The sequence below is a fragment of the Cryptomeria japonica genome, chromosome 10 (genome assembly GCF_030272615.1).
Source record: "Cryptomeria japonica chromosome 10, Sugi_1.0, whole genome shotgun sequence".
Lineage (NCBI taxonomy): Eukaryota > Viridiplantae > Streptophyta > Pinopsida > Cupressales > Cupressaceae > Cryptomeria > Cryptomeria japonica.
This window is the reverse complement of record NC_081414.1, coordinates 527556443-527584200: the sequence shown is the minus strand read 5'-3', so window position 1 is coordinate 527584200 and position 27758 is coordinate 527556443. Positions and strand designations below refer to the sequence as shown.

General features: G+C 37.5%; 1 protein-coding gene across 2 annotated transcripts in view; it reads right to left on the bottom strand.

Annotated features, from left to right (window-relative positions):
- Positions 1–22533, bottom strand: part of LOC131060800 (splicing factor 3B subunit 6-like protein) — a 28160-nt gene extending 5627 nt beyond the window's left edge. The window contains exons 1-2 of one of the 2 annotated variants that reach the window (XM_057994211.2): positions 21948–22533; positions 21652–21812 (exon numbers count right to left, since the gene is read on the bottom strand). In XM_057994211.2, coding sequence (XP_057850194.1) covers positions 21985–22359 — 375 coding nt within the window. In that variant the 5' untranslated portion in view covers positions 22360–22533 and the 3' untranslated portion in view covers positions 21652–21812; positions 21948–21984. Of the gene's footprint in view, positions 1–21651; positions 21813–21947 lie in introns of those variants that run through there. The other variant, XM_057994210.2, reaches the window with a different exon arrangement.
- Between the last annotated feature and the right edge of the window lie 5225 nt (positions 22534–27758).

The following is a 27758-nucleotide window of genomic DNA, read 5'->3' as shown; positions in this document are numbered from 1 at the left end:
TTATCCAAAATTGCACAGAGATTGTCAGAGTTAGAAGACAAATCTTCTTGGCCTGAAGATTCAGCATGCATATTGGGGGTCTCAACAGGGCGGCTGGTCTATTTCAGCTGGCACGTGATTTGCAACAGCTTCCACGCCTCCCTTGCAACAACGCCTTGTTTGTATGTTGGCTTGAAGGGTTGTATTTAGCTTATTTGGTCTTCCTTGTTCGTTGCCAGTAATATTCCTCCATCTCGCATCAATCCAGATTGAGAACAGCTCCAAATAAATGTATGGATTCTTGCTGAATACAAAACTAGGTTATTTGCCTGGTATGATTTGCAGTATTTTCAGATTGCTTAAGTGTTCTTACATATGAACATTGTTTACTCTTTTATTTCACAGTTGTTGCTATTTATCAATTACTTTACTTATAACATCAAAATCCAAAAAGAAACAATCCCTTTTTGCAACTTCTGTCTATTCTATAAGATCACAGGGAAATTACAAAAATATAGTATGTTTAATTAAGAATTTACAGCAGCAACAGCAAAAGAATCCATTTGGGATCTTTCAGTCGTATCAGAGCATAATCCTGCCAGCCTGTGGGGTGGTAATTGCATTCACTTGGTGTGATTGGATTTGGTTTTCGGTTGGACAGAAAAAGAATCATCATGTCAGGGTTATGTAAAAATAAACAAGCAGGAGGTGAATTTGATCAAACACCTTCAAAGAGTTCAAAACACACTAGAGGTACAACTACATCTAAAAGTACAAGGAGGCCCCCTGTTAAAACATTCAATGATACAGTCATAAGCAACTATCATGGGTATTGCTCCCTTCCAAAACAACTACAGGATATGCTTACCTTCACCCAATTTATGGGTATTCTGGATGAAGTTGAAGATGCTATGAATTCATATCAGCTGCAAATAAAAAGAGAAGAACCCATTGACTCATCCATAAATGAGGTTTGTAAAAATCTCTATGAGGAATTTGATGAACATGTTACAAAGGATGAAGTGGTACCTATGAATGTTGAAAACATGTCACAAAGGTATGGCAACCATTCTGATTTTTATAACAGCAGTCCTTCATATGAACACAATGATGATTCAAAGGTCATGGCACATGAGGAGGAAGTTGGAGGAGGGATTCCTACAGTTGGCATGCAATATATGAGTGTTAAACAAGAGGGATGCAAGGGGAAAACAAGCTATAGCAGCCCTGACTTTTATGACAGCAGTCTTGCTACTGAGCATAATCAAGATTTCGATGCTTTGGTGCATGAGGATGATGGTTGTGAGGGGTCATCTCATGCAAACACTCATTGTTTGGGTGTTACTGATGCTTTTGATATTGAAGATACATGTCATAATGAGTCTGATTTTTCAAATCAGACCTTAGAAGATGGGAACAAAAACAGAAAATGTGCCTAATGGTGATGGTTCCGAGGAGAGTTTGACAGATGTGTGTGAGTCTATCTTGATAGGGGAGGTGTATGTTGAACTTGGCAAATCAGCAGCCTCTAGCATGTCGTTCAAGCCACCCCACGAGGTTTATAACAAAAGTGATATAACTTCTCTTCCTCAAGATATGGCAGCCTTTGGTCAAGAAGAGAATAATGATTTGCATTCTAGACTTGAAGGTACACATGGTGCAATCATGGGTTATGATAATGTGAATAATACAATCCATCATAAATCAGATTTTGTGCATTTTGGGACAGCTGATATAGAGCAATCTCAGAGGATGAATGAAGGATGGTTGGCAAGAGCCAAGCAAGCCAAGTTGATAGCTCATCAGGCCAAGCTTCAACTTCAGCACATTCATGATACTCATCACCATATTGGTAAGGAGGAACACGAGCTATTTAATTCTGATTTTTCAACTGATATTGGTTATTTTTTACATGGTGGTGATGGAATTGATAATGAGGCTCATAGTGGACCAGCCACTAATGAGTTATCTTTTATTGGCATAGAAGGTGTTCCCAATGCACCTTTCATTTTGTCACCTCTTTCATATGATAAGGCAGCGTTGTACTTATTGATTGGTGACTCAATTTTCTTAGATTTGACAGTTGACTATGAAGATCAGCATGTAAAGGACTTCATTTGTTACATAGCTCAACAAAACATTTACTTAGCAACATTTAATGAAGGCACATTAATTTGTGGAAATATAGGTAAAGTTTCAACAACTGTTTGGAGGTCTTGGAAAAGTATTCAGCACACTTTACTTGTTGGAAATTGGCTCATTGATGGATTCATATCAGCATTGATGGTTGGTAGTACTTGTGGCTTCAATTGGAGTGAAATTCTTAGCTGGTTAGATGATGTTCAGGTTCACAACAGCAGTATAATGAGTATTGACATGATGGATGGATATGACAGTGCAAAGATTTGTGATCCTGGTATTGACATGTGTGGTGTATTTCTTCAGTGGATCCATGATGAGTTGTTTCACTTTGGGTATAAAAATGTTTATATCAGAGTAGCGCAGCGGTTGGGTGAAGCAACGTTTATCAGATTGTTATGGGATCCAGTGAATTGGTTTTCAGCGTGCAGGTGCAGATTGCTTGAGGGAAGATTGTAATGTCCCCTTTCCTAGGTGACATGAGATGAGCAGGGGTTGACCTACCATTCGAGTTCCCGTAGGTCAATGACATGGTTAGGGGACTCATTTTGAGGGTCATGGAGCTTTGCAGGGGCTCTGTGAGCCGTTTTGGACTTTCATACGACAATTCCTACATTTTAGGGAGGTCTCCTATTTTTTAGGGAGAACTGGCAGTTGACTGAATGACCACCTGGGGGACCAAGGAGTAGAGCAGGATTCTTTTGAGCAGTTACAGGTGTTTGGAGAGAGGTTCCCACTTTTTAGGAGGTTGTGGCAGTTTCCATATTTAAGGTTCCACAGGACCATACCATGGTTTCAGTTTCAGGAAGATTGGGTGTGTTTCCTAGTTTCTAGGAGTATCCCTAGATTTTAGGGATGGGACTACCAATTAGCCCATCTTGTTCGACATCAGTCACAGACAGGTGACGAAGTCAGATTCATGTTTGGTTGGTTATTTTGGGCTATTATTGGATCTATGGAAATATTTTAATATATTTAAATATTTCCTAAGTTAGCGATTAAATAAATTAAAATAAGGCTATGTATATAGCCATTTCGGAGTAATAAGGGGTTTTTGGATTCATCTGGTTTGATATGCCTATGTGTTATAGCTCGTTGGAAAGGTCTTGAATTTTGCTACATGATTCTCACCTCTCAGAGTCTTTTTGGGTGCTTGAAGCTATTTATTCGCAATAAAGTGATATTTTTCTATAGTTTGACGCCATAATTGGGAAATTGTCACTTTAATTATAAAGCGCAAGCTTTATTATTCTTTAGGGTTCGACTTGCAAAGGGAAAGGAGTTATAAGGAGATGAAAACCTAATTGATAACATCTTTGATCATTTTGAAACTTGCGAATTTGGGAATTGCTCTGGAAGAGTGATTTTGGTCTGGGACGTAAACCCCAGGTCTGAGCTTCTTGGGACGTAGCCCTCAGCAAGAGTTGACAGTGGATTTATCCAAAATTGCACAGAGATTGTCAGAGTTAGAAGACAAATCTTCTTGGCCTAAAGATTCAGCATGCATATTGGGGGTTTCAACAGGGCGGCTGGTCTGTTTCAGCTGGCACGTGATTTGCAGCAGCTTCCACGCCTCCTTTGCAACAACGCCTTGTTTGTATGTTGGCTTGAAGGGTTGTATTCAGCTTATTTGGTCTTCCTTGTTCGTTGCCAGTAATATTCCTCCATCTCGCATCAATCCAGATTGAGAACAGCTCCAAATAAATGTATGGATTCTTGCTGAATACAAAACTAGGTTATTTGCTTGGTATGATTTGCAGTATTTTCAGATTGCTTAAGTGTTCTTACATATGAACATTGTTTACTGTTTTATTTCACAATTGTTGCTATTTATCAATTACTTTACTTATAACATCAAAACCCAAAAAGAAACAATCCCTTTCTGCAACTTCTGTCTATTCTATAAGATCACTAGGAAATTACAAGAATATGGAAACCAAAAGAAGCAATGAATATAACGAGTAGAAACCTGGTAAGAATGAACCTTTCCCTGTTTGAGGCAACAAAATTTAGTTTGTAAAAATTGAATCTTGATATGAAATGACTGAAACTTGAAGTTATGAATTCTCTGAATTGTGATAAACTTAGATCCATAACTACAAAAATGTTTTATACATGGATTTTTATTTACTGGAAACGTTTTTTTTTCCTTTTTTTGATAGAAATTGGGGAATCTCAGCGTGCTGAGGTTGAAGAATGCTGCATATCTTCAGAAAGCTTCCTGACGACCTCTCAAGATTATCCTCTCTTTCAATGCTGGACTTAGAGAAATGTCACAACTTGAAGAAACTTCCCAGCTCTATTGGGTGTCTAGGAAAACTCAAAACCTTGAATCTTTCTGGGTGCAGAAACTTGGTAGAGCTTCCAGACAGCATCTCTAAACTCTCCTCACTTGAAAGTCTTTCATTACATCATTGCTTTTCACTAAAGGAGTTTCCTAGTGCATTTAAAGAGCTAACTGCTCTGGTAGAGCTAGATGCAGGATTTTCATGTGTAAATAAGCTCCCTTCTTTACAAAGGCTCTCTCAACTGGAGAAGTTGATTCTAACTGGCTGCTGGTCTATTAGATCACTGTCTCGTAGAATTGGGCAGCTCGCTAACCTAAAAGAGCTTGATATACACTCTCTGGGGCTTGTAAAAGAGCTGCCTTCATTAGAGAAACTCTCATCCCTGAAAAAACTAGTTTTAAATGGCTGTGCCAGTTTGACAGGTTTGCCTTCCTCAATTGGGAAGCTCTGCTGTTTGGAATATCTGGATATGAATGGGTGTAGTAGCATATATCTCTTACCAGAGGAGTTTGGAGACCTTGTTCGTTTGAAGAAAATGTTCATGAACAGTTGCTTCAGATTAAGTATGCTACCTGACAGTTTTGGAAACCTTAAGAGCCTCACAACTCTGGAAATGAAGCATAATTGTAATTTTATGAGACTTCCTTTTAGCTTTTCTAAACTGCATTCGCTGCTCTGGTTGAACGCTAGTGATTGCAATCTCTTGGACAGCCTTCCTGAAAAGATTGGGGATTTGCAGGCATTGCAATTTATCAACTTAGGAAACAATTTTTTCCATGAATTGTCTTCTACCATTCATGACCTCTGTTATTTAAAGGAGCTGAACTTGAGCAAATGCCAATCTCTGGAAAGACTTCCGCCCCTTCCCAAAGGACTTGTGAGGCTGGATGCTGAAGACTGTACACAATTGAAGACAGTCAATGATATATCCCACTTGGAAAGGCTGAAAATATTGATCTTATGCAACTGTGAAAATCTCATAAGGTTGTCAGACATCAAATCATGCCAGTACTTAATAATGCTGAACATATCAAGATGCAGAAAGGTTAGAAGCCTGGCAGGAGCTGAAGAGTTAAGCTCGTTGAAGACATTGTACTTAAGTGGATCCGGTGTCTCTGCATTAGGGCTTAGCCAGAGGATAAAGGTATTTTCTATTATTTTCTTTCCCCTTGTCTTTAGCACTCTTTGAAGGCATAAGTGCTTATAGTCAATGGTTGATAGTTAGCATGTCTATCATTTTTGTTTACTTAAACATGGTAAAGGTGTTTGTTTGATTTCAGTCTAAACAAAATATTTTAAGTTTTGATTTGTTTAGATGGTTTGTCTGAAATCACACTAGTTTTTCAGTAGAACTCACCTATTCGTGTGATTTTAAATGAACCACCTAAACGATTCAAATCTTGAAATGTGCTGTTTAAATCCAACCATTAACTCTATGTTAGGACTTAAACAATCGATCAAGGTATATTCTATTATTTTCTTTCTCATTGAATTTGTGTTGTCTTTAGCACTCTTAAAAGCATAAGGGCTCATCAGTCATGTAGGATTACTCTGCATTAGGACTTCACCAATAGATCAAGGTATATTCTATTATTTTCTTTCTCATTGAATTTGTGTTGTTACTCTTTAAAGCATAAGGGTGAAAAATAAATTGAATGAATGATTCAATAATCGGATGATTACATTGAACGATATACATGTTGTTTGTAACTAGGTCAATATATGGGTTCTGATTGCCTTAAGGCAACATCTGAACCCATTTAGGACTAGGCCTTATCCTAAAGGGTAACGTGCCCCCAAGATTAAGCCCAGCCCTATGCTTGCACGCCATCCTAAATACCCCACGCCACAATAACTATATTGGTGCCAAAAGGAAGGAAGCCGACTTGAATCAATAAAGGCTAAGACACATATAAATAAAGATATCTTGCAAAGACAACTCATTCAAGTATTCAGCGAATCAGCTCTGCATGAAAAAGTGTGAATTTACACAAGGAAGGTGTGAACTTGTCCAAGAGCACATAGGCAATTTTGGTGCAGACTTGAAGAGCTTAGAAGTGCAGATCTGTCATACAAAAGGGATCAGATCTGACAAGGAAGCTAAGTATTGTACTTGTGATATTAAGGGAGAATATATAATCTGACCTGTGGGTCTTTAATGCTGGGTTTTTCCTCCTTGGAGATTTTCCCAGGGTATTTGTGTTTGTCTTTTGTTTACTTCCTTCATTTCTGAGTTTACTGAATTATGATGTTACAAATCTGATTAACAAACTAGGGCATAATTAAAGGACATAAATCTGATTACTGATCTAGGGCACAAAAATTACATGGTATCAGAGCTAAGGTGTCACTAACTTCTGATTTTAGTAAATCATTTGTTGCATATAGCTGCTGTTTGTTTTCAGATTAAAATGTCAGGTTTGAGGGTTGAAGATAGATTTGATGGAGCCCTTGATTTTGCTGTTTGGAAAGTACGTATTCTATTGATCCTTGAAGAGAATGATCTGCTGAAATTCGTAGAAGAAGAAAGGCTGTCTACTCCAGAAGATGCTGAAGAGCTGAAACAGTTCAAGAAAGACTCCCTCAAGGCTAGGAAGATCATAATTGAATCGGTCAAGAATCATCTTGTCACTGTCATATCAAAGTTTGCGTCTGCCAGGGAAATGATCAAACACTTGGAAGGGATGTATGAAGTCAACAATCTCAGCAGGGCTCTTGCTCTAAGACAGCAGCTTCTTCACATGAAAATGAAAGAAGAAGACTCAATCATAACCTACTTCATAAAGATCAATGAACTAAAAGACAAGCTAAATACTCTTGATTGCCAAATCTCGGATAAAGATCTTGTTATGATTGCATTAAATGGTCTACCTGATGAATGGGAACCATTCATTCGTAGCATTGGTGGAAGAGCCGATCGTCCCAACTTTGAGCGTCTTCAATTTGATTGCATCGAAGAGGAATCTTAAATTGAGGTAAGAGAAAAACTCAAGAACTCTCACAAAGATAATCATGTTCTCTTAGATAAATCTAGGAAAGGTGGACATTGGAAGAAAGAAAAGAGAAGCAAAGATTTTAGATCCTCCTCCTGTGATCCAAGGAAGAAGTCAAGAGATTCCTCTCACATTCGTTGCTTCAGATGTGATAAGTATGGTCACTATGCCAGAGATTGTCAAAATGATCCAAAGGAAAGGGAAGTCAATTTAAATGAAGTTGCCGAACAAAGTGAGGATTATCTTCTTATCTCTGCTCTATCCAGCAATGTTCCTACGGACAGTAATACGTGGATACTTGACAGTGATGCCTCCAGACACATCTCAGGTTTTCGTGAGCATCTCTCAGATCTGATTGAAAAGGACACCAACCTTCATGTGGTAATCGGTGATGATGCTCGATACTCGGTAAAAGGTTCTGGTACTACCTCTTTAAAACTAGATTCTGGTATTTCCTTACAACTCTGTGATATTCTCTTTGTACCTGGTATTAAAAGAAATCTTATTTCCATTTCTGCCTTAGAAGATAAGGGTTTGCAAAAAGCATTTTCTGAAGGGAAAGTACTCGCTTGGTCTAAGAAATCTAATTTCAAAACTGCTCGTGTTATTGGAAATAGATATGATAGTTTATATAAGCTTGCAGCTAATCCAATTCAAGCTCTCATTCATGAGGCCCCTGAATCATGCGAGCTATGGCATAGAAGACTTGGACATCTGCACTTTCAAGCTCTTCCCACTCTCGGTAAAATGGTTAAAGGTATGCCTAAACTTAGTTTATCTCATGATGATGCTTGTAAAGGTTGTGCAATGGGTAAGAATGTAAAGAATCCTTTTCATAAAAGCGATAGTAGGGCTAAAGAAAAGTTAGAACTTATTCATTCAGATTTATGTGGTCCTATGTCTGTAGCATCTCCTAGCGGTTTCCTGTACTATGTTATCTTCATATCGATGATTTCTCTCGGAAAACATGGATCTACTTTCTTAAATCTATAGAGTTTGAAGAAGTCCTAAACAGATTTAAAGAATTCAAAGCCTTAGTTGAAAATACTACAGGAAATCGAATTAAATGTTTAAGGTTTGACAATGGAGGTGAATACACCTCAGATAGTTTCTATGACTTTTGTGTTAAAGCAGTAAGTAAGAGGGAGTTCTATGTTCCCTACAATCCTCAGCAAAATGGAGTTGCTGAAAGAAAGAACGGGACCATTGTTGAAGCTGCAAGAGCCATGATCCATGATCAAGACCTGCAACCTTTTCTATGGGCGGAAGCATCCAAAACAGCAGTTTATATTCAGAATAGATGTCCTCATCGTGCCCTAAAGGATGTGACTCCTAAAGAAGCCTTTACAGGAATCAAACTTGACATCAGCCACCTAAGGATATTCGGGAGCCCGGTGTATGTTCATGTGCCTAAAGAAAAACGAACCAAGTTGGATTCATCTGGAAAGAAAAGCATCTTAGTGGGATACAGCGAATCTTCCAAAGCCTTCAGGATCTATATTTCAAGTCAAAGGTATGTTGAGGTAAGTAGAGATGTAACTTTTGAAAAAGATATTGCTTTCAAAAGATCTAAAGGTTCATTATCCAACAATAATGATATGGTGATTGAAAATCAAGATTCAATAGTTGATGCTAACCCTGAGATACAGGAGGAGTCTACTGACCTTCCAGATCAGGAAGTTCAGAATGACCCAACAAAACCCATGCACTCTACCGATATACCTCAGGATATTGTGGTCTGCAAGAAGAGAGCACTTTGGGTTAGAAACACTATTCAAGATGTTGAAGGATTTGCTGCTCCCAAAGGAACCTTTAGAGATAGCAAGAGATTCCAAAATCACGCCAACTACATTTCTGTGATGTGTAATATCATTGAGTCTGAACCTCACAATGTAGAAGAAGCTATGTCCCATCATGCTTGGAAATTAGCCATGGATGAAGAGTATGGGTCTATCATCAAGAATGATGTCTGGGACATTGTACCCAGACCCAAAGGTAAGTTTGTTGTTTCCTCTAAATGGTTGTTTAAAATTAAGCATAATGCTGATGGTAGTATTGAAAAATACAAAGCTATGTTTGTAGCTCGTGGTTTTTCTCAAAAGGAAGGAATAGATTATGAGGAAACTTTTGCTCCTGTTGCTAGATATACTTCTATTAGATCTATAATAGCTATTGCTGCAGCCAAAGGTTGGGAACTGCATCAAATGGACGTTAAGACAGCCTTCCTCAATGCTGTTATTGAGGAAGAAGTCTATATTGAGCAACCAAAAGGTTATGTAATCCATAAAAGAGATTCTCACGTTTGCAGGTTGAAGAAAGCCTTATATGGGCTCAAACAGGCTCCTCAGGCTTGGTATGAAAGAATTGATAAGTACTTACTAAGCTTAGGGTTTCGTAAGAATGATGTTGATGCTAACATTTACCTAAAGGTTTATAATGATGATATGCTTATTTTGGTTTTGTATGTGGATGATTTATTTCTCACTGGTGAAAATAAATTAATTACAAGATGTAAGAAAGAATTAGCCTCAGAATTTGAAATGAAGGATTTAGCTCTAATGCATTACTTCCTAGGGTTAAAAGTATGGCAAAAAAATCCAATGAAATTTTTCTAAGTCAAGGAAAATATACTATTGATATTCTGAAAAGATTTAGAATGATGGATTGTAAACCCATGCATACTGCTATGGAATCTAACTTAAAGAAGTTAAGTGTTTCAGCAGCTAACTCTGATTTTGCAGATCCATCTGAGTACAGGCAGCTGATTGGATCATTAATGTATCTAGTCAATACAAGGCCAGATATCTGTTATGCTGTGAATGCCCTCAGTTAGTTCGTGAGCTTGCCTAAACTTGTTCACCTGGTGGCTGCCAAGCACATCCTAAGATACCTGCATGGCACTATTGGTTATGGGCTGAAGTATTCACTTAACACTTCAATATTCTTGGAAGGCTATTCAGATTCAGATTGGGCAGGAAGTGTCAAGGACGGGAAAAGTACTTCGGGTATCTACTTCAACTTGGGTTCTGCAGTGATCTCTTGGGCATGTAGAAAGCAATCTTCCGTAGCATTGAGCACTGTAGAAGTTGAGTACATTGCAACATCTGTGGCATCCAGAGAAGCAGTGCGGCTTCGCAAACTCCTCGTTGGATTATTTGGTCAAACTAGTGGTCCTACCACCATTCATTGTGATAATCAAAGTTGTATAAAGATGTCAGTAAATCTTGTATTCCATGACCGGTCCAAACATGTGGAAACGCACTATCACTTCATTCGGGATATGGTGCAAAGAGGCGCCATTCATCTAAAGTACATTAGCATGGATGAACAGGTTGCGGACATCCTTACCAAACCTTTATCCAGAGTGAAGTTCGAATACTTCAGAGACAGACTTGGTATTGTGGAAAACGGAACCCTGATTAAGAAGGAGCTCCAATCTCAGTGACTCTATTTGCAGCCCTTTGAATCATTCTTTGCTTGTGTGCAAGAATGAATTGTGTCCAATCTATGCTTGTGTGCTAGATGGATGATTGTAATTATGTAAAGACCCACTTGTGTATTACACTTTCTATGCTTGTGTGCTAGAACCATCCTATGCTTCTGTGCTAGGTGGAAAATGTAATTCTATGCTTGTGTGCTAGATGAAACTCTAAAGGTTCAGATTATGTATTCTCTTTTTCCCTAGTTAAGAGAGAGTGTTGTTTGTAACTAGGTCAATATATGGGTTCGGATTGCCTTAAGGCAACATCCGAACCCATTTAGGACTGGGCCCTATCCTAAAGGGTAACGTGCCCCCAAGATTAAGCCCAGCCCTATGCTTGCATGCCATCCTAAATACCCCACGCCACAATAACTATATTGGCACCAAAAGGAAGGAGGCCGACTTGAATCAATAAAGGCTAAGACACATATAAATAAAGATATCTTGCAAAGACAATTCATTCAAGTATTCAGTGAATCAGCTCTGCATGAAAAAGTGCAAATTTACACAAGGAAGGTGCGCACTTGTCTAGACTTATGCGAACTTGTCCAAGAGGAGATAGGCAATTTTGGTGCAGACTTGAAGAGCTTAGAAGTGCAGATCTGTCATACAAAAGGGATCAGATCTGACAAGGAAGCTAAGTATTGTACTTGTGATATTAAGGGAGAATATATAATCTGACCTGTGGGTCTTTAATGCTGGGTTTTTCCTCCTTGGAGGTTTTCCGAGGATTTTTGTGTTTGTCTTTTGTTTACTTCCTTCATTTTTGAGTTTACTGAATTATGATGTTACAAATCTGATTAACAAACTAGGGCATAATTAAAGGAAATAAATTTGATTACTGATCTAGGGCACAAAAATTACAATACACACGTATATATAGAGGTTACAAGACGATGTTCTATAATTAGAACATAACGTTAAAGTAAAAGATTAAAGAGCTAAACGCTAAATTATGCATGAAAGCTAAATTAAGCTTAAAAGCTAATTAACTAAAAAGAAAAAGCTAAATGCTAAATAAAGCTTAAAAGCTAATTAACTAAAAATCTAAATGACCATTAAACAAGGAACTAAATATAGGTGACTAAAATATAATTAAATATTCTAATACCCTCCCTTAATGGTCATGCTATCTATCACACCAAGCTGCCCTCTAAATTTGAGAAACTTTGCCGAGCTCAGGGACTTGGTGAGGATATCTGCAATCTGATCTTCTGTAGGAATGTACTGCAGTATCACTGATCCATCTTCAACATATTGGTGGATGAAATGACAATGAAGCTCCACATGCTTTGTCCGCTCATGGAAGACTGGATTTTTGGCTAATTTTAGAACACCTTGATTATCACAAAACAAGGGAGTAGGTCCTGGTTGAGACATTTGCATGTCTGCAAGCATCCTACGTAGCCAAATTGCCTCACATGTTGCCTTAACAATTCCCCGATACTCTGCTTCGGTCAAGGAAAGAGTTATTGCCTGTTGCTTCATGCTGGTCCATGTGACTGCACCTGTACCCAAGCTGAAAACATACCCAGAAGTTGACTTTCTGGCATCAACACAACCTGCCCAATCTGAGTCTGTGAAACCAACCAGCCTAGGATCTTTGTTTCTGTTGTATAGAATGCCAAAATCAGGAGTGCCCTTTACATATCTAAGCACACGCTTCGCTGCAACCCAATGTTCAACTTTTGGGGCTGACATGAAGCGAGAAATATAGCTCACAGCATAACTAATGTCAGGTCTAGTGGCGGTGAGATAGATGAGGCTGCCCACTAGTTGCCTGAATGAAGATTCATCCACTACAGGTGAATCTGATTTGGCTGATAATTTGAGCCCTATCTCCATAGGTGTAGATGCAAGTTTACAATCTTGCATTCGAAACTTATCTAGTAGGCTCTTGGCATACTTTGACTGAGAAATGAATATGTGGCTATCAGTCTACCAAACCTCTACACCGAGACAATAATGGAGAAGTCCCAAATCTGTCATATCAAAATGCTGACACAAATTCTGTTTGACCTGCATGATCAGATGTGCTGCATTGCCAGTAATGATGAGATCATCAACATAGACTACTAGAAATAGAATATCATCACTAGTATGTTTGAAATACAAATTGGGATCTGAAGGACTCCTCTGAAAGCCTTGATCAATCAAGTACTTATCAATTTTGATGTACCATGCACGAGGAGCCTGTTTGAGGCCATAGAGTGCTTTGACTAGTCTACATACCTAGTGTCCCTTACCGGCAACCTTGAAACCTAGAGGCTGCGTCATGTAGACTTCTTCCTGCAAATCACCATTGAGAAAGGCACTCTTGACGTCCATTTGATGGACTTTCCATCCAAATTGAGCTGAGAGAGCGAGGACAAGCCTAATGGTACTCATCTTGGCTGTGTGAGCAGTCGATGCCCTCCTTCTGTGAAAACCCTTTTGCCACCAACCGAGCCTTGTACTTATCAAGACTTCCATCAACTTTATACTTGACTTTAAACACCCATTTGCAGCCAATGGGCTTCTTTCCTGGAGGAAGATCAAACAATACCCAGGTGTTGTTTTTCAGAAGACTATGTTGCTTCGCTGCCATAGCCTTTTCCCATTCAGGTACACCTTTAGCCTCTGTATAAGTTTGAGGGTCATAAATACTGTGAATGTTGGCCACAAGAGCAAAATTAACTGTGTTGCTGGCTCTTACCTCTAACAGATCTACCCTCAATGAGCTCATCATCATGAAGATCACCAATGGTCTTGGCCCACCACTTAGGCCGGAGAGTAGAAGTACCAACATCTGCTGCAGGATGAAGAATGCCTGGAATATCTGGAGCAAGCTCCTCTGAATGTGGATCGAGAAGATCCTGAGGAAAGTCAAGGGGTGCAATGTCATGCCTAGGAGACCCCACAACTTCAGAGTCAACTAAATCCCTCCCATCAAGTGGAGCTAAGGGAAGACAAACACCCATACTTACAGCCTTTGGAGGGTGATCCTCAGTACTCAAATCAGGAGAGGAAGGCTGAAAAGGCCCTCTTTCTTCATCAAATGCTACATCTCGACTAAATATGAGGTGATTAGTGTCTATATCAACCAACCGATATGCCTTGTGGTTGTCACTGTAGCCGATGAACATCAATTTCTGACTCTTTGGATCCAGTTTGGTGCGTGTGGCATCTGGAATCCAAACATAAGCTGTAGAGCCAAAAACTTTCAAATGACCGATTTTGGGCTTCCTGCCAAACCAAGCTTCCTCTGGAGTCATCTTCTTAACGGCCTTTGTGGGAGACCATTTCAGAAGGTAGACTGCAGTGAAGACCACTTTCGCCCAAAAGTGTTTTGGAACATTTCTATGCTCCAACATAGACTGAGCCATCTCAGTGACTGTACGATTCCTACGCTCAACAACACCGTTCTGTTGTGGGGTGTAAGGTGTAGTAAGCTGATGCTTAATGCCATGTGATGCACAAAAGTTGGTGAACTCTGTAGAACAAAATTCCCCTCCATTGTCAGACTAAAGAGTGACTATTTGACAGGTAGACTTTTTTTCCACTAAGGCCTTAAACGTTTGAAACATGGTGAACACCTCTGATTTCTACTTAAGAAAATAAACCCACATGCGTCTACTGAAATCATCAACAAATAATAGAAAATACCTGCATCTAGTGACGGATGGAGTGTTCATGGGACCACAGATGTCTGCATGAACGAGCTGCAAGACCTTGGATGCTCTCCAAGCGTCTCCATCTGAAAACGGAGTCCTGTGCTGCTTTCCAGCTTGACACGCTCCGCAAACTCCATGATTCTGAGTTTGAATCTCAAGTAATCCTACGACTAGATCCTCTCGAACCAACTAAGAGAGATAGTGGACATTGAGATGCCCATATCGTTGATGCCAAAGAGTGTTGATGGAAATACTCCTAACTGCCATGGCGAGCTCCTGAGAACCAGTAGAATCAACAAGTCTATAAAGACCATGATCCTCAATACCAACTGCAATTGTAGTGCGAGTCTCCCTGTCAACAATGCTGCACTTGTGCAACCCGAAGACAACATCTAGCTGTGGTGAATGCTGCATAATCTGACTGATTGACAGTAGATTGAGCTTCATACCAGGTACAAAGTATACATTGAGGAATATTAAATCCCTCCCACTAGTTGAAATCTGAACGTTGCCCTTGCCGACAACAGTATACTCTTCGCCTCCACCAAAGATCGCTGAATCAGTGAAAGGCATGTACTTTGTAAACCAATCCCGACGATATGTGAAATGATGAGAGGCTCCAGAGTCAATGTACCAGGCTGATGATTGAACATCATCAGAGGAGGTTTGGGCCATGAACGCATAGAAGGCAGATTCCTTCTAATCAAGATGCGTGGCAGAATTGGCTTTCTGCTTGGACACTCCCTGTTTGGATTGCTGGGATGCTATCAATTTCCGGCAATATTTCACCAAATGGCCATATATATGACAGTAGGAACACTGTAAGCTCTTCTTTTTGGAAGACTGCTGAGGTTGACCTTGACCTTGACCTTGTCCTTTATGCTCGAAGGACGGAGCTTTACCCTTGTACTTATGCGAAGCTAAGACTGTGAAAGCCTGTTCAGTGGATGAACTAGCGCTGCGTCCAAATTGTTGCTTCCATCGATCCTGTTGTAGCAGCTTGTTGCAAAGATCAAGAAACTTCAAATCAACACTAGTAGAGGAGATATTGAGCGTATCAATGAAATGCTCGTAGGATCTGGGAAGGCTTTTCAACGTGATCACTACCATATCCTCTTCCACCATGGTTCGGCCTATAGCTTCTAACTGATCATGGATGTCCTTGATCTTCGTAAGATGTGCCTGGATAGATGACTTCTCATCCATCATGATAGAAAACAACATATTCTTTAGAAAGAAAGCTCGGCTCTTGTCGGACGTTTCATGAAGATCCTTCAAAAGATCCCAGATCTCTTTTGTTGTTTTACCTGAAGGCACCTGTGGGAGTTGACCATCTGTGACGGAGAGTTTGATAAGCATGACAGCCTCTCGATTCTTCACATCATGTTTGTCTTGATCATCACCTGTTATTGTAGGACGACAAGTTGATCAAGGCAACGATACTCAAAGATGGTAAGCATACGCTGTTTCCAGGTGTTGTAGTTGTGGCCGTTGAACTTCTGACTGTGTTCCAACATGATGTTGGTTAATGATGCCATCACGGAAATCGAGGTTGATCGAGGTCAACTAAGTGAAAGCAAGAGACAAAAGAATCTGATTTTTTTTAAAATCAAAATAGAAGCAGCTGCTGAAAAAACTGAAACCCTATAGGAGAATTCTGGCACAAAATCCAAGGCACGAATTTCGAGGTTTGGAAGAAACCCATAAATTAAAATTTTCTGCACACTGAAAACATGGTGCCTAAAAAATAGCAAAAATCCCAACGTCCACAGAAATAGCAGAAATTGTGAACTGTTTTTAAATTCCAAGGCAAATTTGCTGGCACAAAATTCGAAGTGCGGAAAACAAGGCACCCAGAAAAATCTGAGACCAACCCTGAAAAGCTCTCGAAAAACCCACCAAGAATCTGAAAACAGAATGCAAATCCAACAGCTCAAAAATCGAGGCATGGAAAACAATGCACCCAAAAAAATCTGACGATGACCCAGTTGAGGTCTCAAAAAACCCACCAAGAATCTCCAACCAGAATAAAATTTTGACTTGAACTAAAGGGTCAAAACCCTAGTTGAAAATTGCAGAAACCCTAGAAAAAATTTCAATCTGCAAAAAAAAACCTCCAGGTCGCAGGCCCGAAAATCTCGAGAACCCTAAAAAAAGCATGAACTGCTGCCCAGCACAAAGAAATTCGCCCACAAACCAGAAACCCTCGAAACCCTCAAAAAGCCTTCAAAAAAGCAAAAAAAAAAAACAATAAAAAAAATCTGGAAAATATTCCAAAAAGAAGGCCATAAAAATTCGCCAAACTTTAAAGAATCCCATCGACCTGCTCTTATACCATGAAAAATAAATTGAATGAATGATTCAATAATCGGATGGTTACATTGAACGATATACACACGTATATATAGAGGTTACAAGACGATGTTCTATAATTAGAACATAATGTTAAAGTAAAAGATTAAAGAGCTAAACGCTAAATTAAGCGTGAAAGCTAAATAAAGCTTAAAAGCTAATTAACTAAAAAGCTAATTAACTAAAAAGCTAAATGACCATTAAACAAGGAACTAAATATAGGTGACTAAAATATAATTAAATATTCTAATAAAGGGCTCATCAGTCATGTAGGATTACTCTGCATTAAGACTTAACCAACAGATCGAGGTATATTCTATTATTTTCTTTCTCATTGAATTTGTATCTTCTTTAGCACTCTTTAAGGCATAATGCCTCATCAGTCATGTAGGATTACTTTGCATTAGGACTTAACCAATGGATCAAGGTATATTCTATTATTTTCTTTCTCAAATGTGAATTTGTTGTCTTCAGCACTCTTTAAAGTATAAGGGCTCATCAGTCATGTAAGATTACTCTGCATTAGGACTTAACCAATGGATCAAGGTATATTATATTATATTCTTTCTCATTGAATTTGTGTTGTCTTTAGCACTCTTTAAAGCATAGTTCAAAAAATCGCGGACTCGCCACGGACTCGCGAGTCCTTGGGAGCCGCAAGTCGACTAGTCCATCTGAAAGACTTGCGAGTCTTTTGCAAGGACTCGCGAGTCTTTCAAATGGACTCGCGCGACCCAAAAAAAACGTCATGCAACCTTTAAAAGTGAGTTTTATTTTTATTTGTTTGCCTTCATTTGGCGTAATTGAGGGAGTGAAATATCTCATGGAGGGTTTTTTTGCCAATAGAGAAATAACACCCGACGCCTATATAAAATAATAAAAGTATTTTTGGCCTCGTGGGGCGCTGCCCCTCGACCCCGCCTTCTATCCTGCCCCTCGACCCCGCAAGGGGCGATGACCCTTGACCCCAAACCCCCGTCGAAAAATATAGGGGGAAACTGCGCTGATGGAAGTAGTGAAAATTTAACCTCCGAATCTGATTAGGCTCCATATAACAGCACAATTAGCATTGAAGAAATCTGGGTATTTAGATTTAGTATTTCAAATTTCAAATATTGCGCGTTTTTAGATCATATGACATGTGTAATGTTTCAATTATGGCTCCTATGTTCTCTAAATGCATTAATTTCTTTATGTTTTTTTGTAAAACTACAGTTTTTTTTTGTCGAGTCCTTGTCGAGTCCTTGCCGAGTCTTTCGCGAGTCTTTCACGAGTCCGAGTCCAAGTCCAAATTTTTGGTTTGCCGAGTCCGTGGCGAGTCCGAGTTTTTGAACTTTGCTTTAAAGCATAAGAGCTCGTCAGTCATGTAGGATTACTCTGCATTAGGACTTAACCAATGGATCAAGGTATATTCTATTATTTTCTTTCTCATTGAATTTGCTGTCTTTAGCACTTTTAAAATATAAGAGCTTATCAGTCATGTAGGATTAAGAAATTGCCAGGTAAAGGATCAATTCCTGACAATCAGCATCTCTGTTATTTTTGGTTTTCTTAAAGATGGTAAAGGTGTCGCATATTCGAAGTTTTGATTTGTTCAAGTGACTCATCTAAAATTGCCGTAGCTTCTCAATAGAACCCCCTATTATTATGATTTCAAATGAATCATCTAAACAAATCAAAACTTAGAATATAATATTTAAATGCTTCTACATGTTCTGATAATTTAAAACTCTGACCAAACGTATATACTTCACAGGATATGCCCAACTTACAAGAGTTGAGTGTTTATGCAAATGGAATTCCACAATGGTTAGAACATAAATCAAGGGATCAATATCTGCAAGATCAGAATTTCACAGATATGCTAATCTCTCCTGTAAACAAGACAGCCCGATGTGGAGGAGTTTTACAGTGCTTTGTTTTGAAATTCATGTATGACTTCCGAAGTGATGAATCCCTTTCTCTAAACTGCATGAAGATGAGCATTAGAGGAGATAATGGGGAAGAATTCTGGTCTACAGTCTTTAGTAATAGACAGAAAGTTGAAGGTGATCAGTTGTACATTTGTCTATATGGGGCTAATCATCGGCTCACCATGAGACTGAAAAATATTGATCATCTTCAAGTGATGGCAAAAGGCACAAATATTCAAATTAAAGAATGTGGAATGAAGCTTTTATATAATGGAATCGGGGATCCGAGTTTAGTGAGATTGGAGGAGGACTTGACTTCACTGATGGCAAATTACATTGATGAAACAGTCATGGACAAAGCGGCTGCCAACAAAACTGAATTCCCTCATCAAACTGTGTATGAAGAAGACGGCGATGTATATGACTACGAATATTCTACCAGTGATGATGATTATGAAAGTAATGAAGACTGCACTCACATGAATAAAATAGTTGGCATAAGGTATCCATGGGTCAAGACTTGTGGCTATCCAGTCAATTAAAAAGCAATTTATAGAACAAGAGTTTTTAAAAAAAAGCTTTAAGTGCTTCTTTCATATGAGTTGCTTTTTGTTTGGCTGCATAGATGAATACGCTAAGCCATCCTAGATTCAATAGTTATAATTTGAAGCTGCTAAGTATGAGCCAAATTATGTATGTAGATGTTTGAAAATTGAATTAAATACTAAAAGATGTTAATTTTACGCAATCAGATGTTAATTTTACGCAATCAGATGTTTATTTAAGCAATTAGATTATAATCAGACTGTGAATAAACAGTAACAGCAATAAAACACAAGACAAAAGACACCAATACCCCAGGAAAACCTCCCTCTTGGAGGTGAAAAACCCAGCCTTAAAGATGATATGTATTATCTCAAATGTAGGCAATTACAATATAGCGAACTTATCTCAGATTGCTGTCCAAACAGCAAGTTAGTAGAGCAATGAAGGATGCAGCACTAATCAACAGCAGATGACTAAAGGAGATCAGCAGCAGATGTCTTAGGTAGGCTGGAGCAGAATCGCACAAGGAGAGCCTTCAAGTTCACTTGAAGATCTTGACAACTTCGCCTAACAATAGTCTTAAATAAATTTGCACAAGAGAGGGAGAGTTCGCCAATGTAGAAGAGCAGATTGTATCCGTGGTGAATTGATGATCAAATGACTTCATTTTGTTGTTGGTTTTATATCAACCTTTGGCGCCAAATATCCCCAAGTCGGCTTGCATGTTTATTTAATTATGTTATATTGTCATTGTGCATTCCTCACGCTACACATTTGCGTCCAGCCCAATAATTACATTTAATTGCCTTCCACGTTACATGCTTTTACATTTGGGTCCAGCCCAATAACACATTTATATGAGAGATAATACATATGAATTTTAATTGTCATTGACAACATTAAAATTCAATAATAAGGTATCCGAGCTAGCTAATATTTTCAACAAAAGAATATGATATTGGGGCTTATTGTGCAAGTCTATGTAGAAATCAGGATGTATCTTTGATCATGTTTATTAAATATTAAATAAAGGACAAAAAAGAAATTGTTGGCTCTCCTAATAGCAATTTGTCATCTCATATGCAGGGAGTTAATGGCATCACTGAAATTGTATGTATTCAATATTTTGATGTTGAGTTTAATTTAGTGATGTTATTTAACGACTCATTTTATATAACATTTTATGTTACACCTTTTTCAGGATTCTACAGGATGGCAAGAGATTGTAAACCTGTCTATGTCATCTAACACTTTGGAAGTTCTCGGCAACCGAGTCTAAATTTTCTACAATTGATTTTGCTAGCATCAAGTTATATTCTAATCTTCATTTACTGTTATTATAATAATTTATTTTGGCTGGACAATGATTTGTGCAGAGTTGTGTGGATCAAAACCCTGAAAAGATTATTCTATCTTGTGGAATGTTGCTATGAGCAGCGTGAGCCTGTGCTTCTTGTTGGTGAAACTGATTGTGGCAAAACAACTGCTTGTCAACTATTGAGCCTTGTTTTGAAATGTTACTTGCACATATTAAATTGTCATCAACACATTGAGTCATCAGACTTTCTTGGGGTAGGCAACATACACCGACTCATAATACTTCAATGTAATTATACAGTGGATTTTCACGATCATATGCAAGATTATAGTTTGTTTGGTTGTCTAAGAAAACTTCAAGCATGTCAGTTTCTGTCAATTGTTGTTAACCATAAATAATAGCAGAATAGTATTTGGAAATTTCAAAACTGAAGTCTGCTGCTGCAAAGCTATATTGTTGCATATGATCTTCATCTAGATTGTAGCAAGTTCTCTACCTTTTCTTGAAAGTGAATAAATAAGAATCTCCTTCTCGCCTTCCTACATAGAATTAGCTCTTGATAAACGAGTAAGATCTTCTTCATGATACATGAGACCGTTCTTCTTCTTGATATATAAGAACCTACTCTTCATACACAAGTCTGCTCTTCTTCTTGATACGTAAGAATGTGCACTTGATGCCTAAGAATGTGCTCTTTTAAGCATAGCATGGCTTACTCTAACTCCAAATGTAAGAAGTAGCTTCTATACTGGTAAGAGTTACTAGGTTGATCAAAGTATGGGCTGAATAGGATATTTACTGGTTTGAAAAACATTTTCTCCCAAGCCATTAATTGTTTCAAATTTTGAATCCTGTGACCATATACAAGATACTCTCAATGCTATAGTCCGAACATATGCCAAAACTAAATTTATCTGATTCCAATCCCCCAAAAAATAGAAATTAGGTCTTACACAAAAAATCCTGCTCATAAACAATTGAGAGTACAATTTACAGCATTAATCCATCTAATTTCAAATTATACGAGAGCCAAGATTCCAGTTTGAAGACTTTACATTTCGGAAAATTTCACAGTTTCCTCGCACAATAACAGACAACCACAACGCGGAAAGCTCACTATTCCAACCCAAAAGTCTCCATGCGTTAAACCCTAATTTTAAAAGGTACACAAAACATGAAATCTTAAACGCCACCCTAACTAAGCCCTGGACCCCAATTGTATCAGGTCCAAGTTTACAACTAAAAAAGGGCCTTAAACAGCAGAAAAACTATAGAGAGAACTTACAAAACAAATAGTAGTCATATAGGAACAAAAAGTCTGGCTATTTGTCTTTGGTTGAAACCCCATATTTTTCCTGCATCTTGACAAGCTCGTCTTCTTTTTTCTTGTGATCGACCTTCTTGCTCATCTTGGCTTGCTGGTAATACAAAACGATGAGATACCTGTTGGCCACATTAAAACCAGAGAGATGATCGACAGCATTCTTGGCATCGTAGATATCTTCGTAAACAACAAAGGCAGTGCCCCTGGTGTCCTTGTTCGTGCCTATGCGTATTTGACGAATCGCCCCGTATTTACCGAAAATGTCATACATCTCCTCGGAGGATATGTTGAAGGGCAGATTCCTCACGTACAGTACCCTGTTCACTTCTGGCGGTAGCCTTGTGTTGGCCTTTCTCAGACTGATGGTCGCCATGGGATTCCGAGACAAGCCCAACCTCAAATTCTTCAACCACTACCAGATCAAAACCCCTAAATCCAGCAAACTGTCCTTTTTCTTCCTTCAACCCACGCCCTTAGGCTGAAAAACGATTTCGTCTTGTAAACAACAAAGGAAATTAGTGTCCAGGCGTATGAGAAATAAATAATAGGCGTTTTGACTCGATTGCAAAGCCATGACCTTTTCCCCTATGACATTGTAAATTAATATTGTTAAAATATATTTTTAATTTAAATTTTTTATATATATTATTTTTTATTATATTAGCTTATTTTATGTTATAAATTTATTTATTTTAAATCAAGATATTTAAACAATTTATGATTGTAGAAATATAAAGATAAACAAGAAGTATTATATTTCCAATAGTTGCTTGAAATATTCTTTAGAAATCATTTTTAAACAATCAAGACTAAATTATAATAATCAAGATTGAAATTACATAATAAATCTATATCCATATATAAATTATATAGACTTGGTTCTTTATTTATTCACATCTACTATTCCTTATAATTAGTGATATGCATTTGAGGGTTCTATCATGAAGTTAACAATTATGTTTATTTGGAAAACTTGTTTATAATTTATAAGGGTGATATGTCTAGACTTGTTATATTATTAACGACAAATATAAGTCTTGGTTATTATACTATAATACAATTACCAATATTAAGGAATTTAATTGGACTTAAGTTGAAGTCAAACAAGTGACAATTGGAGGACAAATAAAATTACTTATGAAGTTTATGGTTGGGTGAAAAACCAAATCCTTCGAGTACTTCTTTTATGGAGATAGTATAGTTACAAGAATTAGTGTCCTTAAATAGAACTAAAAACCTATTAGTTGAAACTAGGGAGACTTCCCAAAAGCTTTCAAAGAAAACTAAGGGAAGTAATAGACATAAAAGTTATGGAAAAGGGGATGAAATGCATTCAACTTAGTCCAATCTCCTTTAAGGTTGTCTCAGTTTTTAAATCTTTTTTATTAGACTCTATTATATTTGGATTCTAAGCGTTTGGTTGTCAATAAATAGTTAATGTACAGTTTAGTGTATGAAGCATCAAGCTTTAAAAGTCATCTACAAGAAGTGAGAACACTTAGAAACATTCAAAAGAGGTATAAAACTTATAAACCTTCAAATTATTTCTATAAAGATGTCATCTTCAATGTAAGCAAGTTTGTCTCATCCCTTCTCCTCATTATGGATCTCAAGTCTACACAAATGATCATTCCAATAACATCAATAGGATAATTATTGGCGATATGAATATTGTCATTAAGAGACATGAAAGAGAACCAATGTTTTGGAATTGTAAGGTTGACCTTACAAAGATGAGGCTTGGAATCATCTAGTAAAAAAATTGAAGTCAAAAATTTATTTTTTTGTACAACCTATTAACACCACTAATAGTCCACACATCAACATAATGAAGATCTACAACTTCATTTAAGCAAGTGACATTTACCTCAATTTGTTTTTAATATATATTATCAAAAGGAAATTGTCTCTTGTGTGTTGTGTAGGTGTATTTCTTTTTTATTGTAATATGAACCCTTTATAAACCACCTCATTTGGAATGGATTCAAATTCTAATAGGATTCATAGTAGAGGTAAGTTCTTTCATGTGTAGAGATGAACAAATTCCAAATAACACTCTTTGAGGAGATAAATTTACTACTCTGTTATTCTTAATTGAACTTGTAGACGGATTGCCTAAGATTCCAACATGTTGTACTTGTTGTTCTTGTTCTTCAAAGAGGTAAATGGTATTGTCAATGATATGATGGTGCAAGCATGTGATTTATAGTTGCAAGATCATAATCCACCTATAAACATAATGAATAAGTATTGTGAATAGAAACACAATAAACAATCAAATAAATAGTGTTAGTTTCTAGGGAATCGATTGATGTTGTCTAAGAAATAAATTGAATATATTGAATCACTTGACTTGTAAACTATGAGGAAATGTATTATATGAGTAGCATATCCCTTTTGGATTTGTCTTCCAAATTTATGTAGCAAATATAGTTTTTAGCAAGTGTAGCTTTTTGTGTATGAATTCCACCAAAGAGATCCATTTTCTACCAAGTTGTTGACTTGGGACCATGCCCAAAATCAACAATCTAATACTTGGAGATGTGGATATAAGTGTAGGATTCCATCATTGATCATTTTGAATGTGTTTTAGTTTGAAGAGGTTAAATATTCCTTATAAAAAGTACATCACATTTGACGAATAATATGTGGTGAATATAAACTCTAAAATTATACTTTAGAAAATAGTCATTAAAGATGAACTTGAAACCAACTTTTCAAATTAATTATATATATCTTATGAATGTTGAAAAAAGATGTCCTTTTTATAAAAAGATGTAACCATGAGTTAATTTTTTAAAATTTAAGTTTTAGATTGGCTATAGGAATGATACATTGAAAAAATATTAGGATAGAGATTGAACTACTATTATCACTTGAAATTGCACCCTTGTTGAATCAAGTTCAACATCTTAGTGAAACATGGGAATGATCTTAAGGTGTGGGATCTTATAGATGAAATAAAACCTCTAGTTAAAGGGTTGGTTCCCTCTCTTACCTTGATGTAGTAGTGTTGGTCCAACCCAACACTAAATAAACCTGCAACTAATCCTATTCTATTAGTTGCTATGGGAAGGGGAAAACAAAATACAAAAAAATGAAAGGTGATGCACATAGATTAGAATATGAATCTTCTCTACTGAAAATGGCATAGAGATATGATAGAGGTTAGGATTTTACAAATACTAAGAGGGAATGAGAAACTTTCTTAGTTAGTTCCTACAAAAAGTATCATCATAAAATACTAAAATGTAGTGGAATGGACTGTTCACCAGTCTAAACATGCAAACTAGGAATCAAACCCATTCACATCAACATTTATTGGAGAATAACCAATTAGGCCCAACTTTAGAGCCCTAAGAGAGTTGGACACTTCGATTGATTATTCTCTTTTTTATTTTCATATGATCGGATATGATTATAATGAGAAATGATGCAAGAACTAGGGATTTTGATAGAAACAACATAAATAGGAAGATAGAAAACTATAAATCGGGAAATCAGCTCAGATCTAGAAATGCAATACAGAGAGGAACTTGTGTCTACAATATAGGCCTAAAAGTGTCAGTCACTATGGCTCTAGGTGCCACTGTCCACATGGTGTTTTCATCATCTTAGATGTGCAGAATCAAGATCAAGATGCTTTCTAGATCATCCTCCCAGAATTTTAGCAGAAAAGTGTTGGACACTGTCAACTAATCGATAGTGACCAGGCGTTTTCACTTGTTCTAAATTTGAAATTGAGTATCTTTGTCTGCACTTTCTAGATTTGTAACTCTTTGTTGTTGTATTTGTCACCTACACACAAAAAAGAGAGGAAAAGTATTGGGTTGTGTAGGGGTTTTTTAAGTCAAACCCTAGATAGAAATTAACCTCCATTACAACAATGATTGATTAGAAAGAGAGCTTACCCTTGTAAGGCATAAGTTAAAACCTTAAGGAAATGCATAATTGGCAATGTTATACCTTTGCTATGAATATTCTTGTCTTTAAGCCTCATGAAAGGTTGTTTTTGCCTAATAGGAGTACATGCATGTCTTCACTTATGGAGGAAATACATAAACTTGATCATGTATGCTAATTTGAATGCTTGAATGCTTGATCTCTCCTTCATTTTATTGAAAAAAATTGACTGAATTTTCTCGATTAGGATTGAATTTCTTGTAGAGAGATGTTCAAATGAGGGGGTGAGACTTGTATTTATACACAACATCACAAAATGTGTTGAATATTTGAACAAGGATGACATCGGGGAACAGTTTCCCGCTCAACAACTTCCCATCCATTCTCATTTTGACTGCAACATGATTCTAGGCACCATACACCATGAGGTTTAGGGTGATAGTGTAATGCCCCACCAGGAACCCCAAAGGAATAACCACACATCTAGGCAACTAAGGGTGAAATAAAAAAAAATTTAAAGTATAAATCACAATAAGTGCATTAATTACTACATTGTACAATGTTAACACAAGCGGAAGACTTACACTAGAATTCCTAAAGGGTAACCAACGAAGAATTAAACTAAAAGTTAAATTCCATAATTACGATTAATCCAATTATCCATCATTACTCATTGAGCATAATAAACCATATACAATAACAGATTACACCATTTCAAGATTGAAAGAGTAACAATATAATTTTCTCTTAAATTTAGAATTTACACAAATCATATAGAAAGCTGATAAATAACATCCAAATCTTAGGATTACATAACCATAAAATACATGGCTTCCAATAATACATTCAAAGTTAACAACTTTATCAAAAACAAGGTTACATAAATTCATTGATACAATTGACCACATAGGTCTCCAAAGAATAATAATCTCCAACATGAGATAAAGCATGAGTCACGAACCACAGGAACACCTATGAAGCCAATCCTCTCATGAAGGTATGAACAAGAATATCCGATGGGAAATGGCACTACCACCCGACCATGTGATCCCAAAATGGAATCACCCCACTGTGCTAGGAGATAGCAAAGGACCCTCAAGCAAGCATAAAAAAGACAAGGACGATTGTACAATACGACCCAACAATACTCCAAGTGACTTGACATCACAATACACTAGTGACCCTAAAGAGAGAGTGTCATTGCATAGCTTATGATGGTTACCCTAGGTAGGCCTCCATAGGTCTCGGCCCCCATCCTGGGTTATCCTAGTAACCTTTCCCGAACCCCCGGCTCCATCTAAGTCTCATGCAGACCCACCAACCCTTTGTGAAGACAAGGTGGTCAGTTTGCCATTCCAGGCCTTCCTACTACATCTTGAGCCTATACGAGCACTCAACCATGCATGGGGTACAATATCTTAATTAATATTAAAACTACCCACCCCCTAATCAATTATTATTTTATCACTTATTAACTGACTTTCGAGGGGTTATCCTGCCAACCACTTTGGGTGCGGCCCCCACTCGAAAGTCACTCTCTCATATGACACTAAACGAACATGGTCACTCTACGAGGACCCTATGGCGAAACAGACAACCATAACACCACTATCCAAATACAAAGTGTCCAAAAACAAAGACATACTAACCCCTGGTTAACCATAAGGAATAAGCACTACATGGTTAAGACAACGAGGTCATACTACATTACTTGGTCAAGAGATACAAAATACGCCACAATAGGACGACTGACAAGAACGAGGGATAACAACCAATTAAACACCTTGCAAGAAAAGCTAAATTCACTAGGTCCCAACACAGTCAATCTTTGAAAGGAACAACATCATATATACTTGCAATTTCATCATT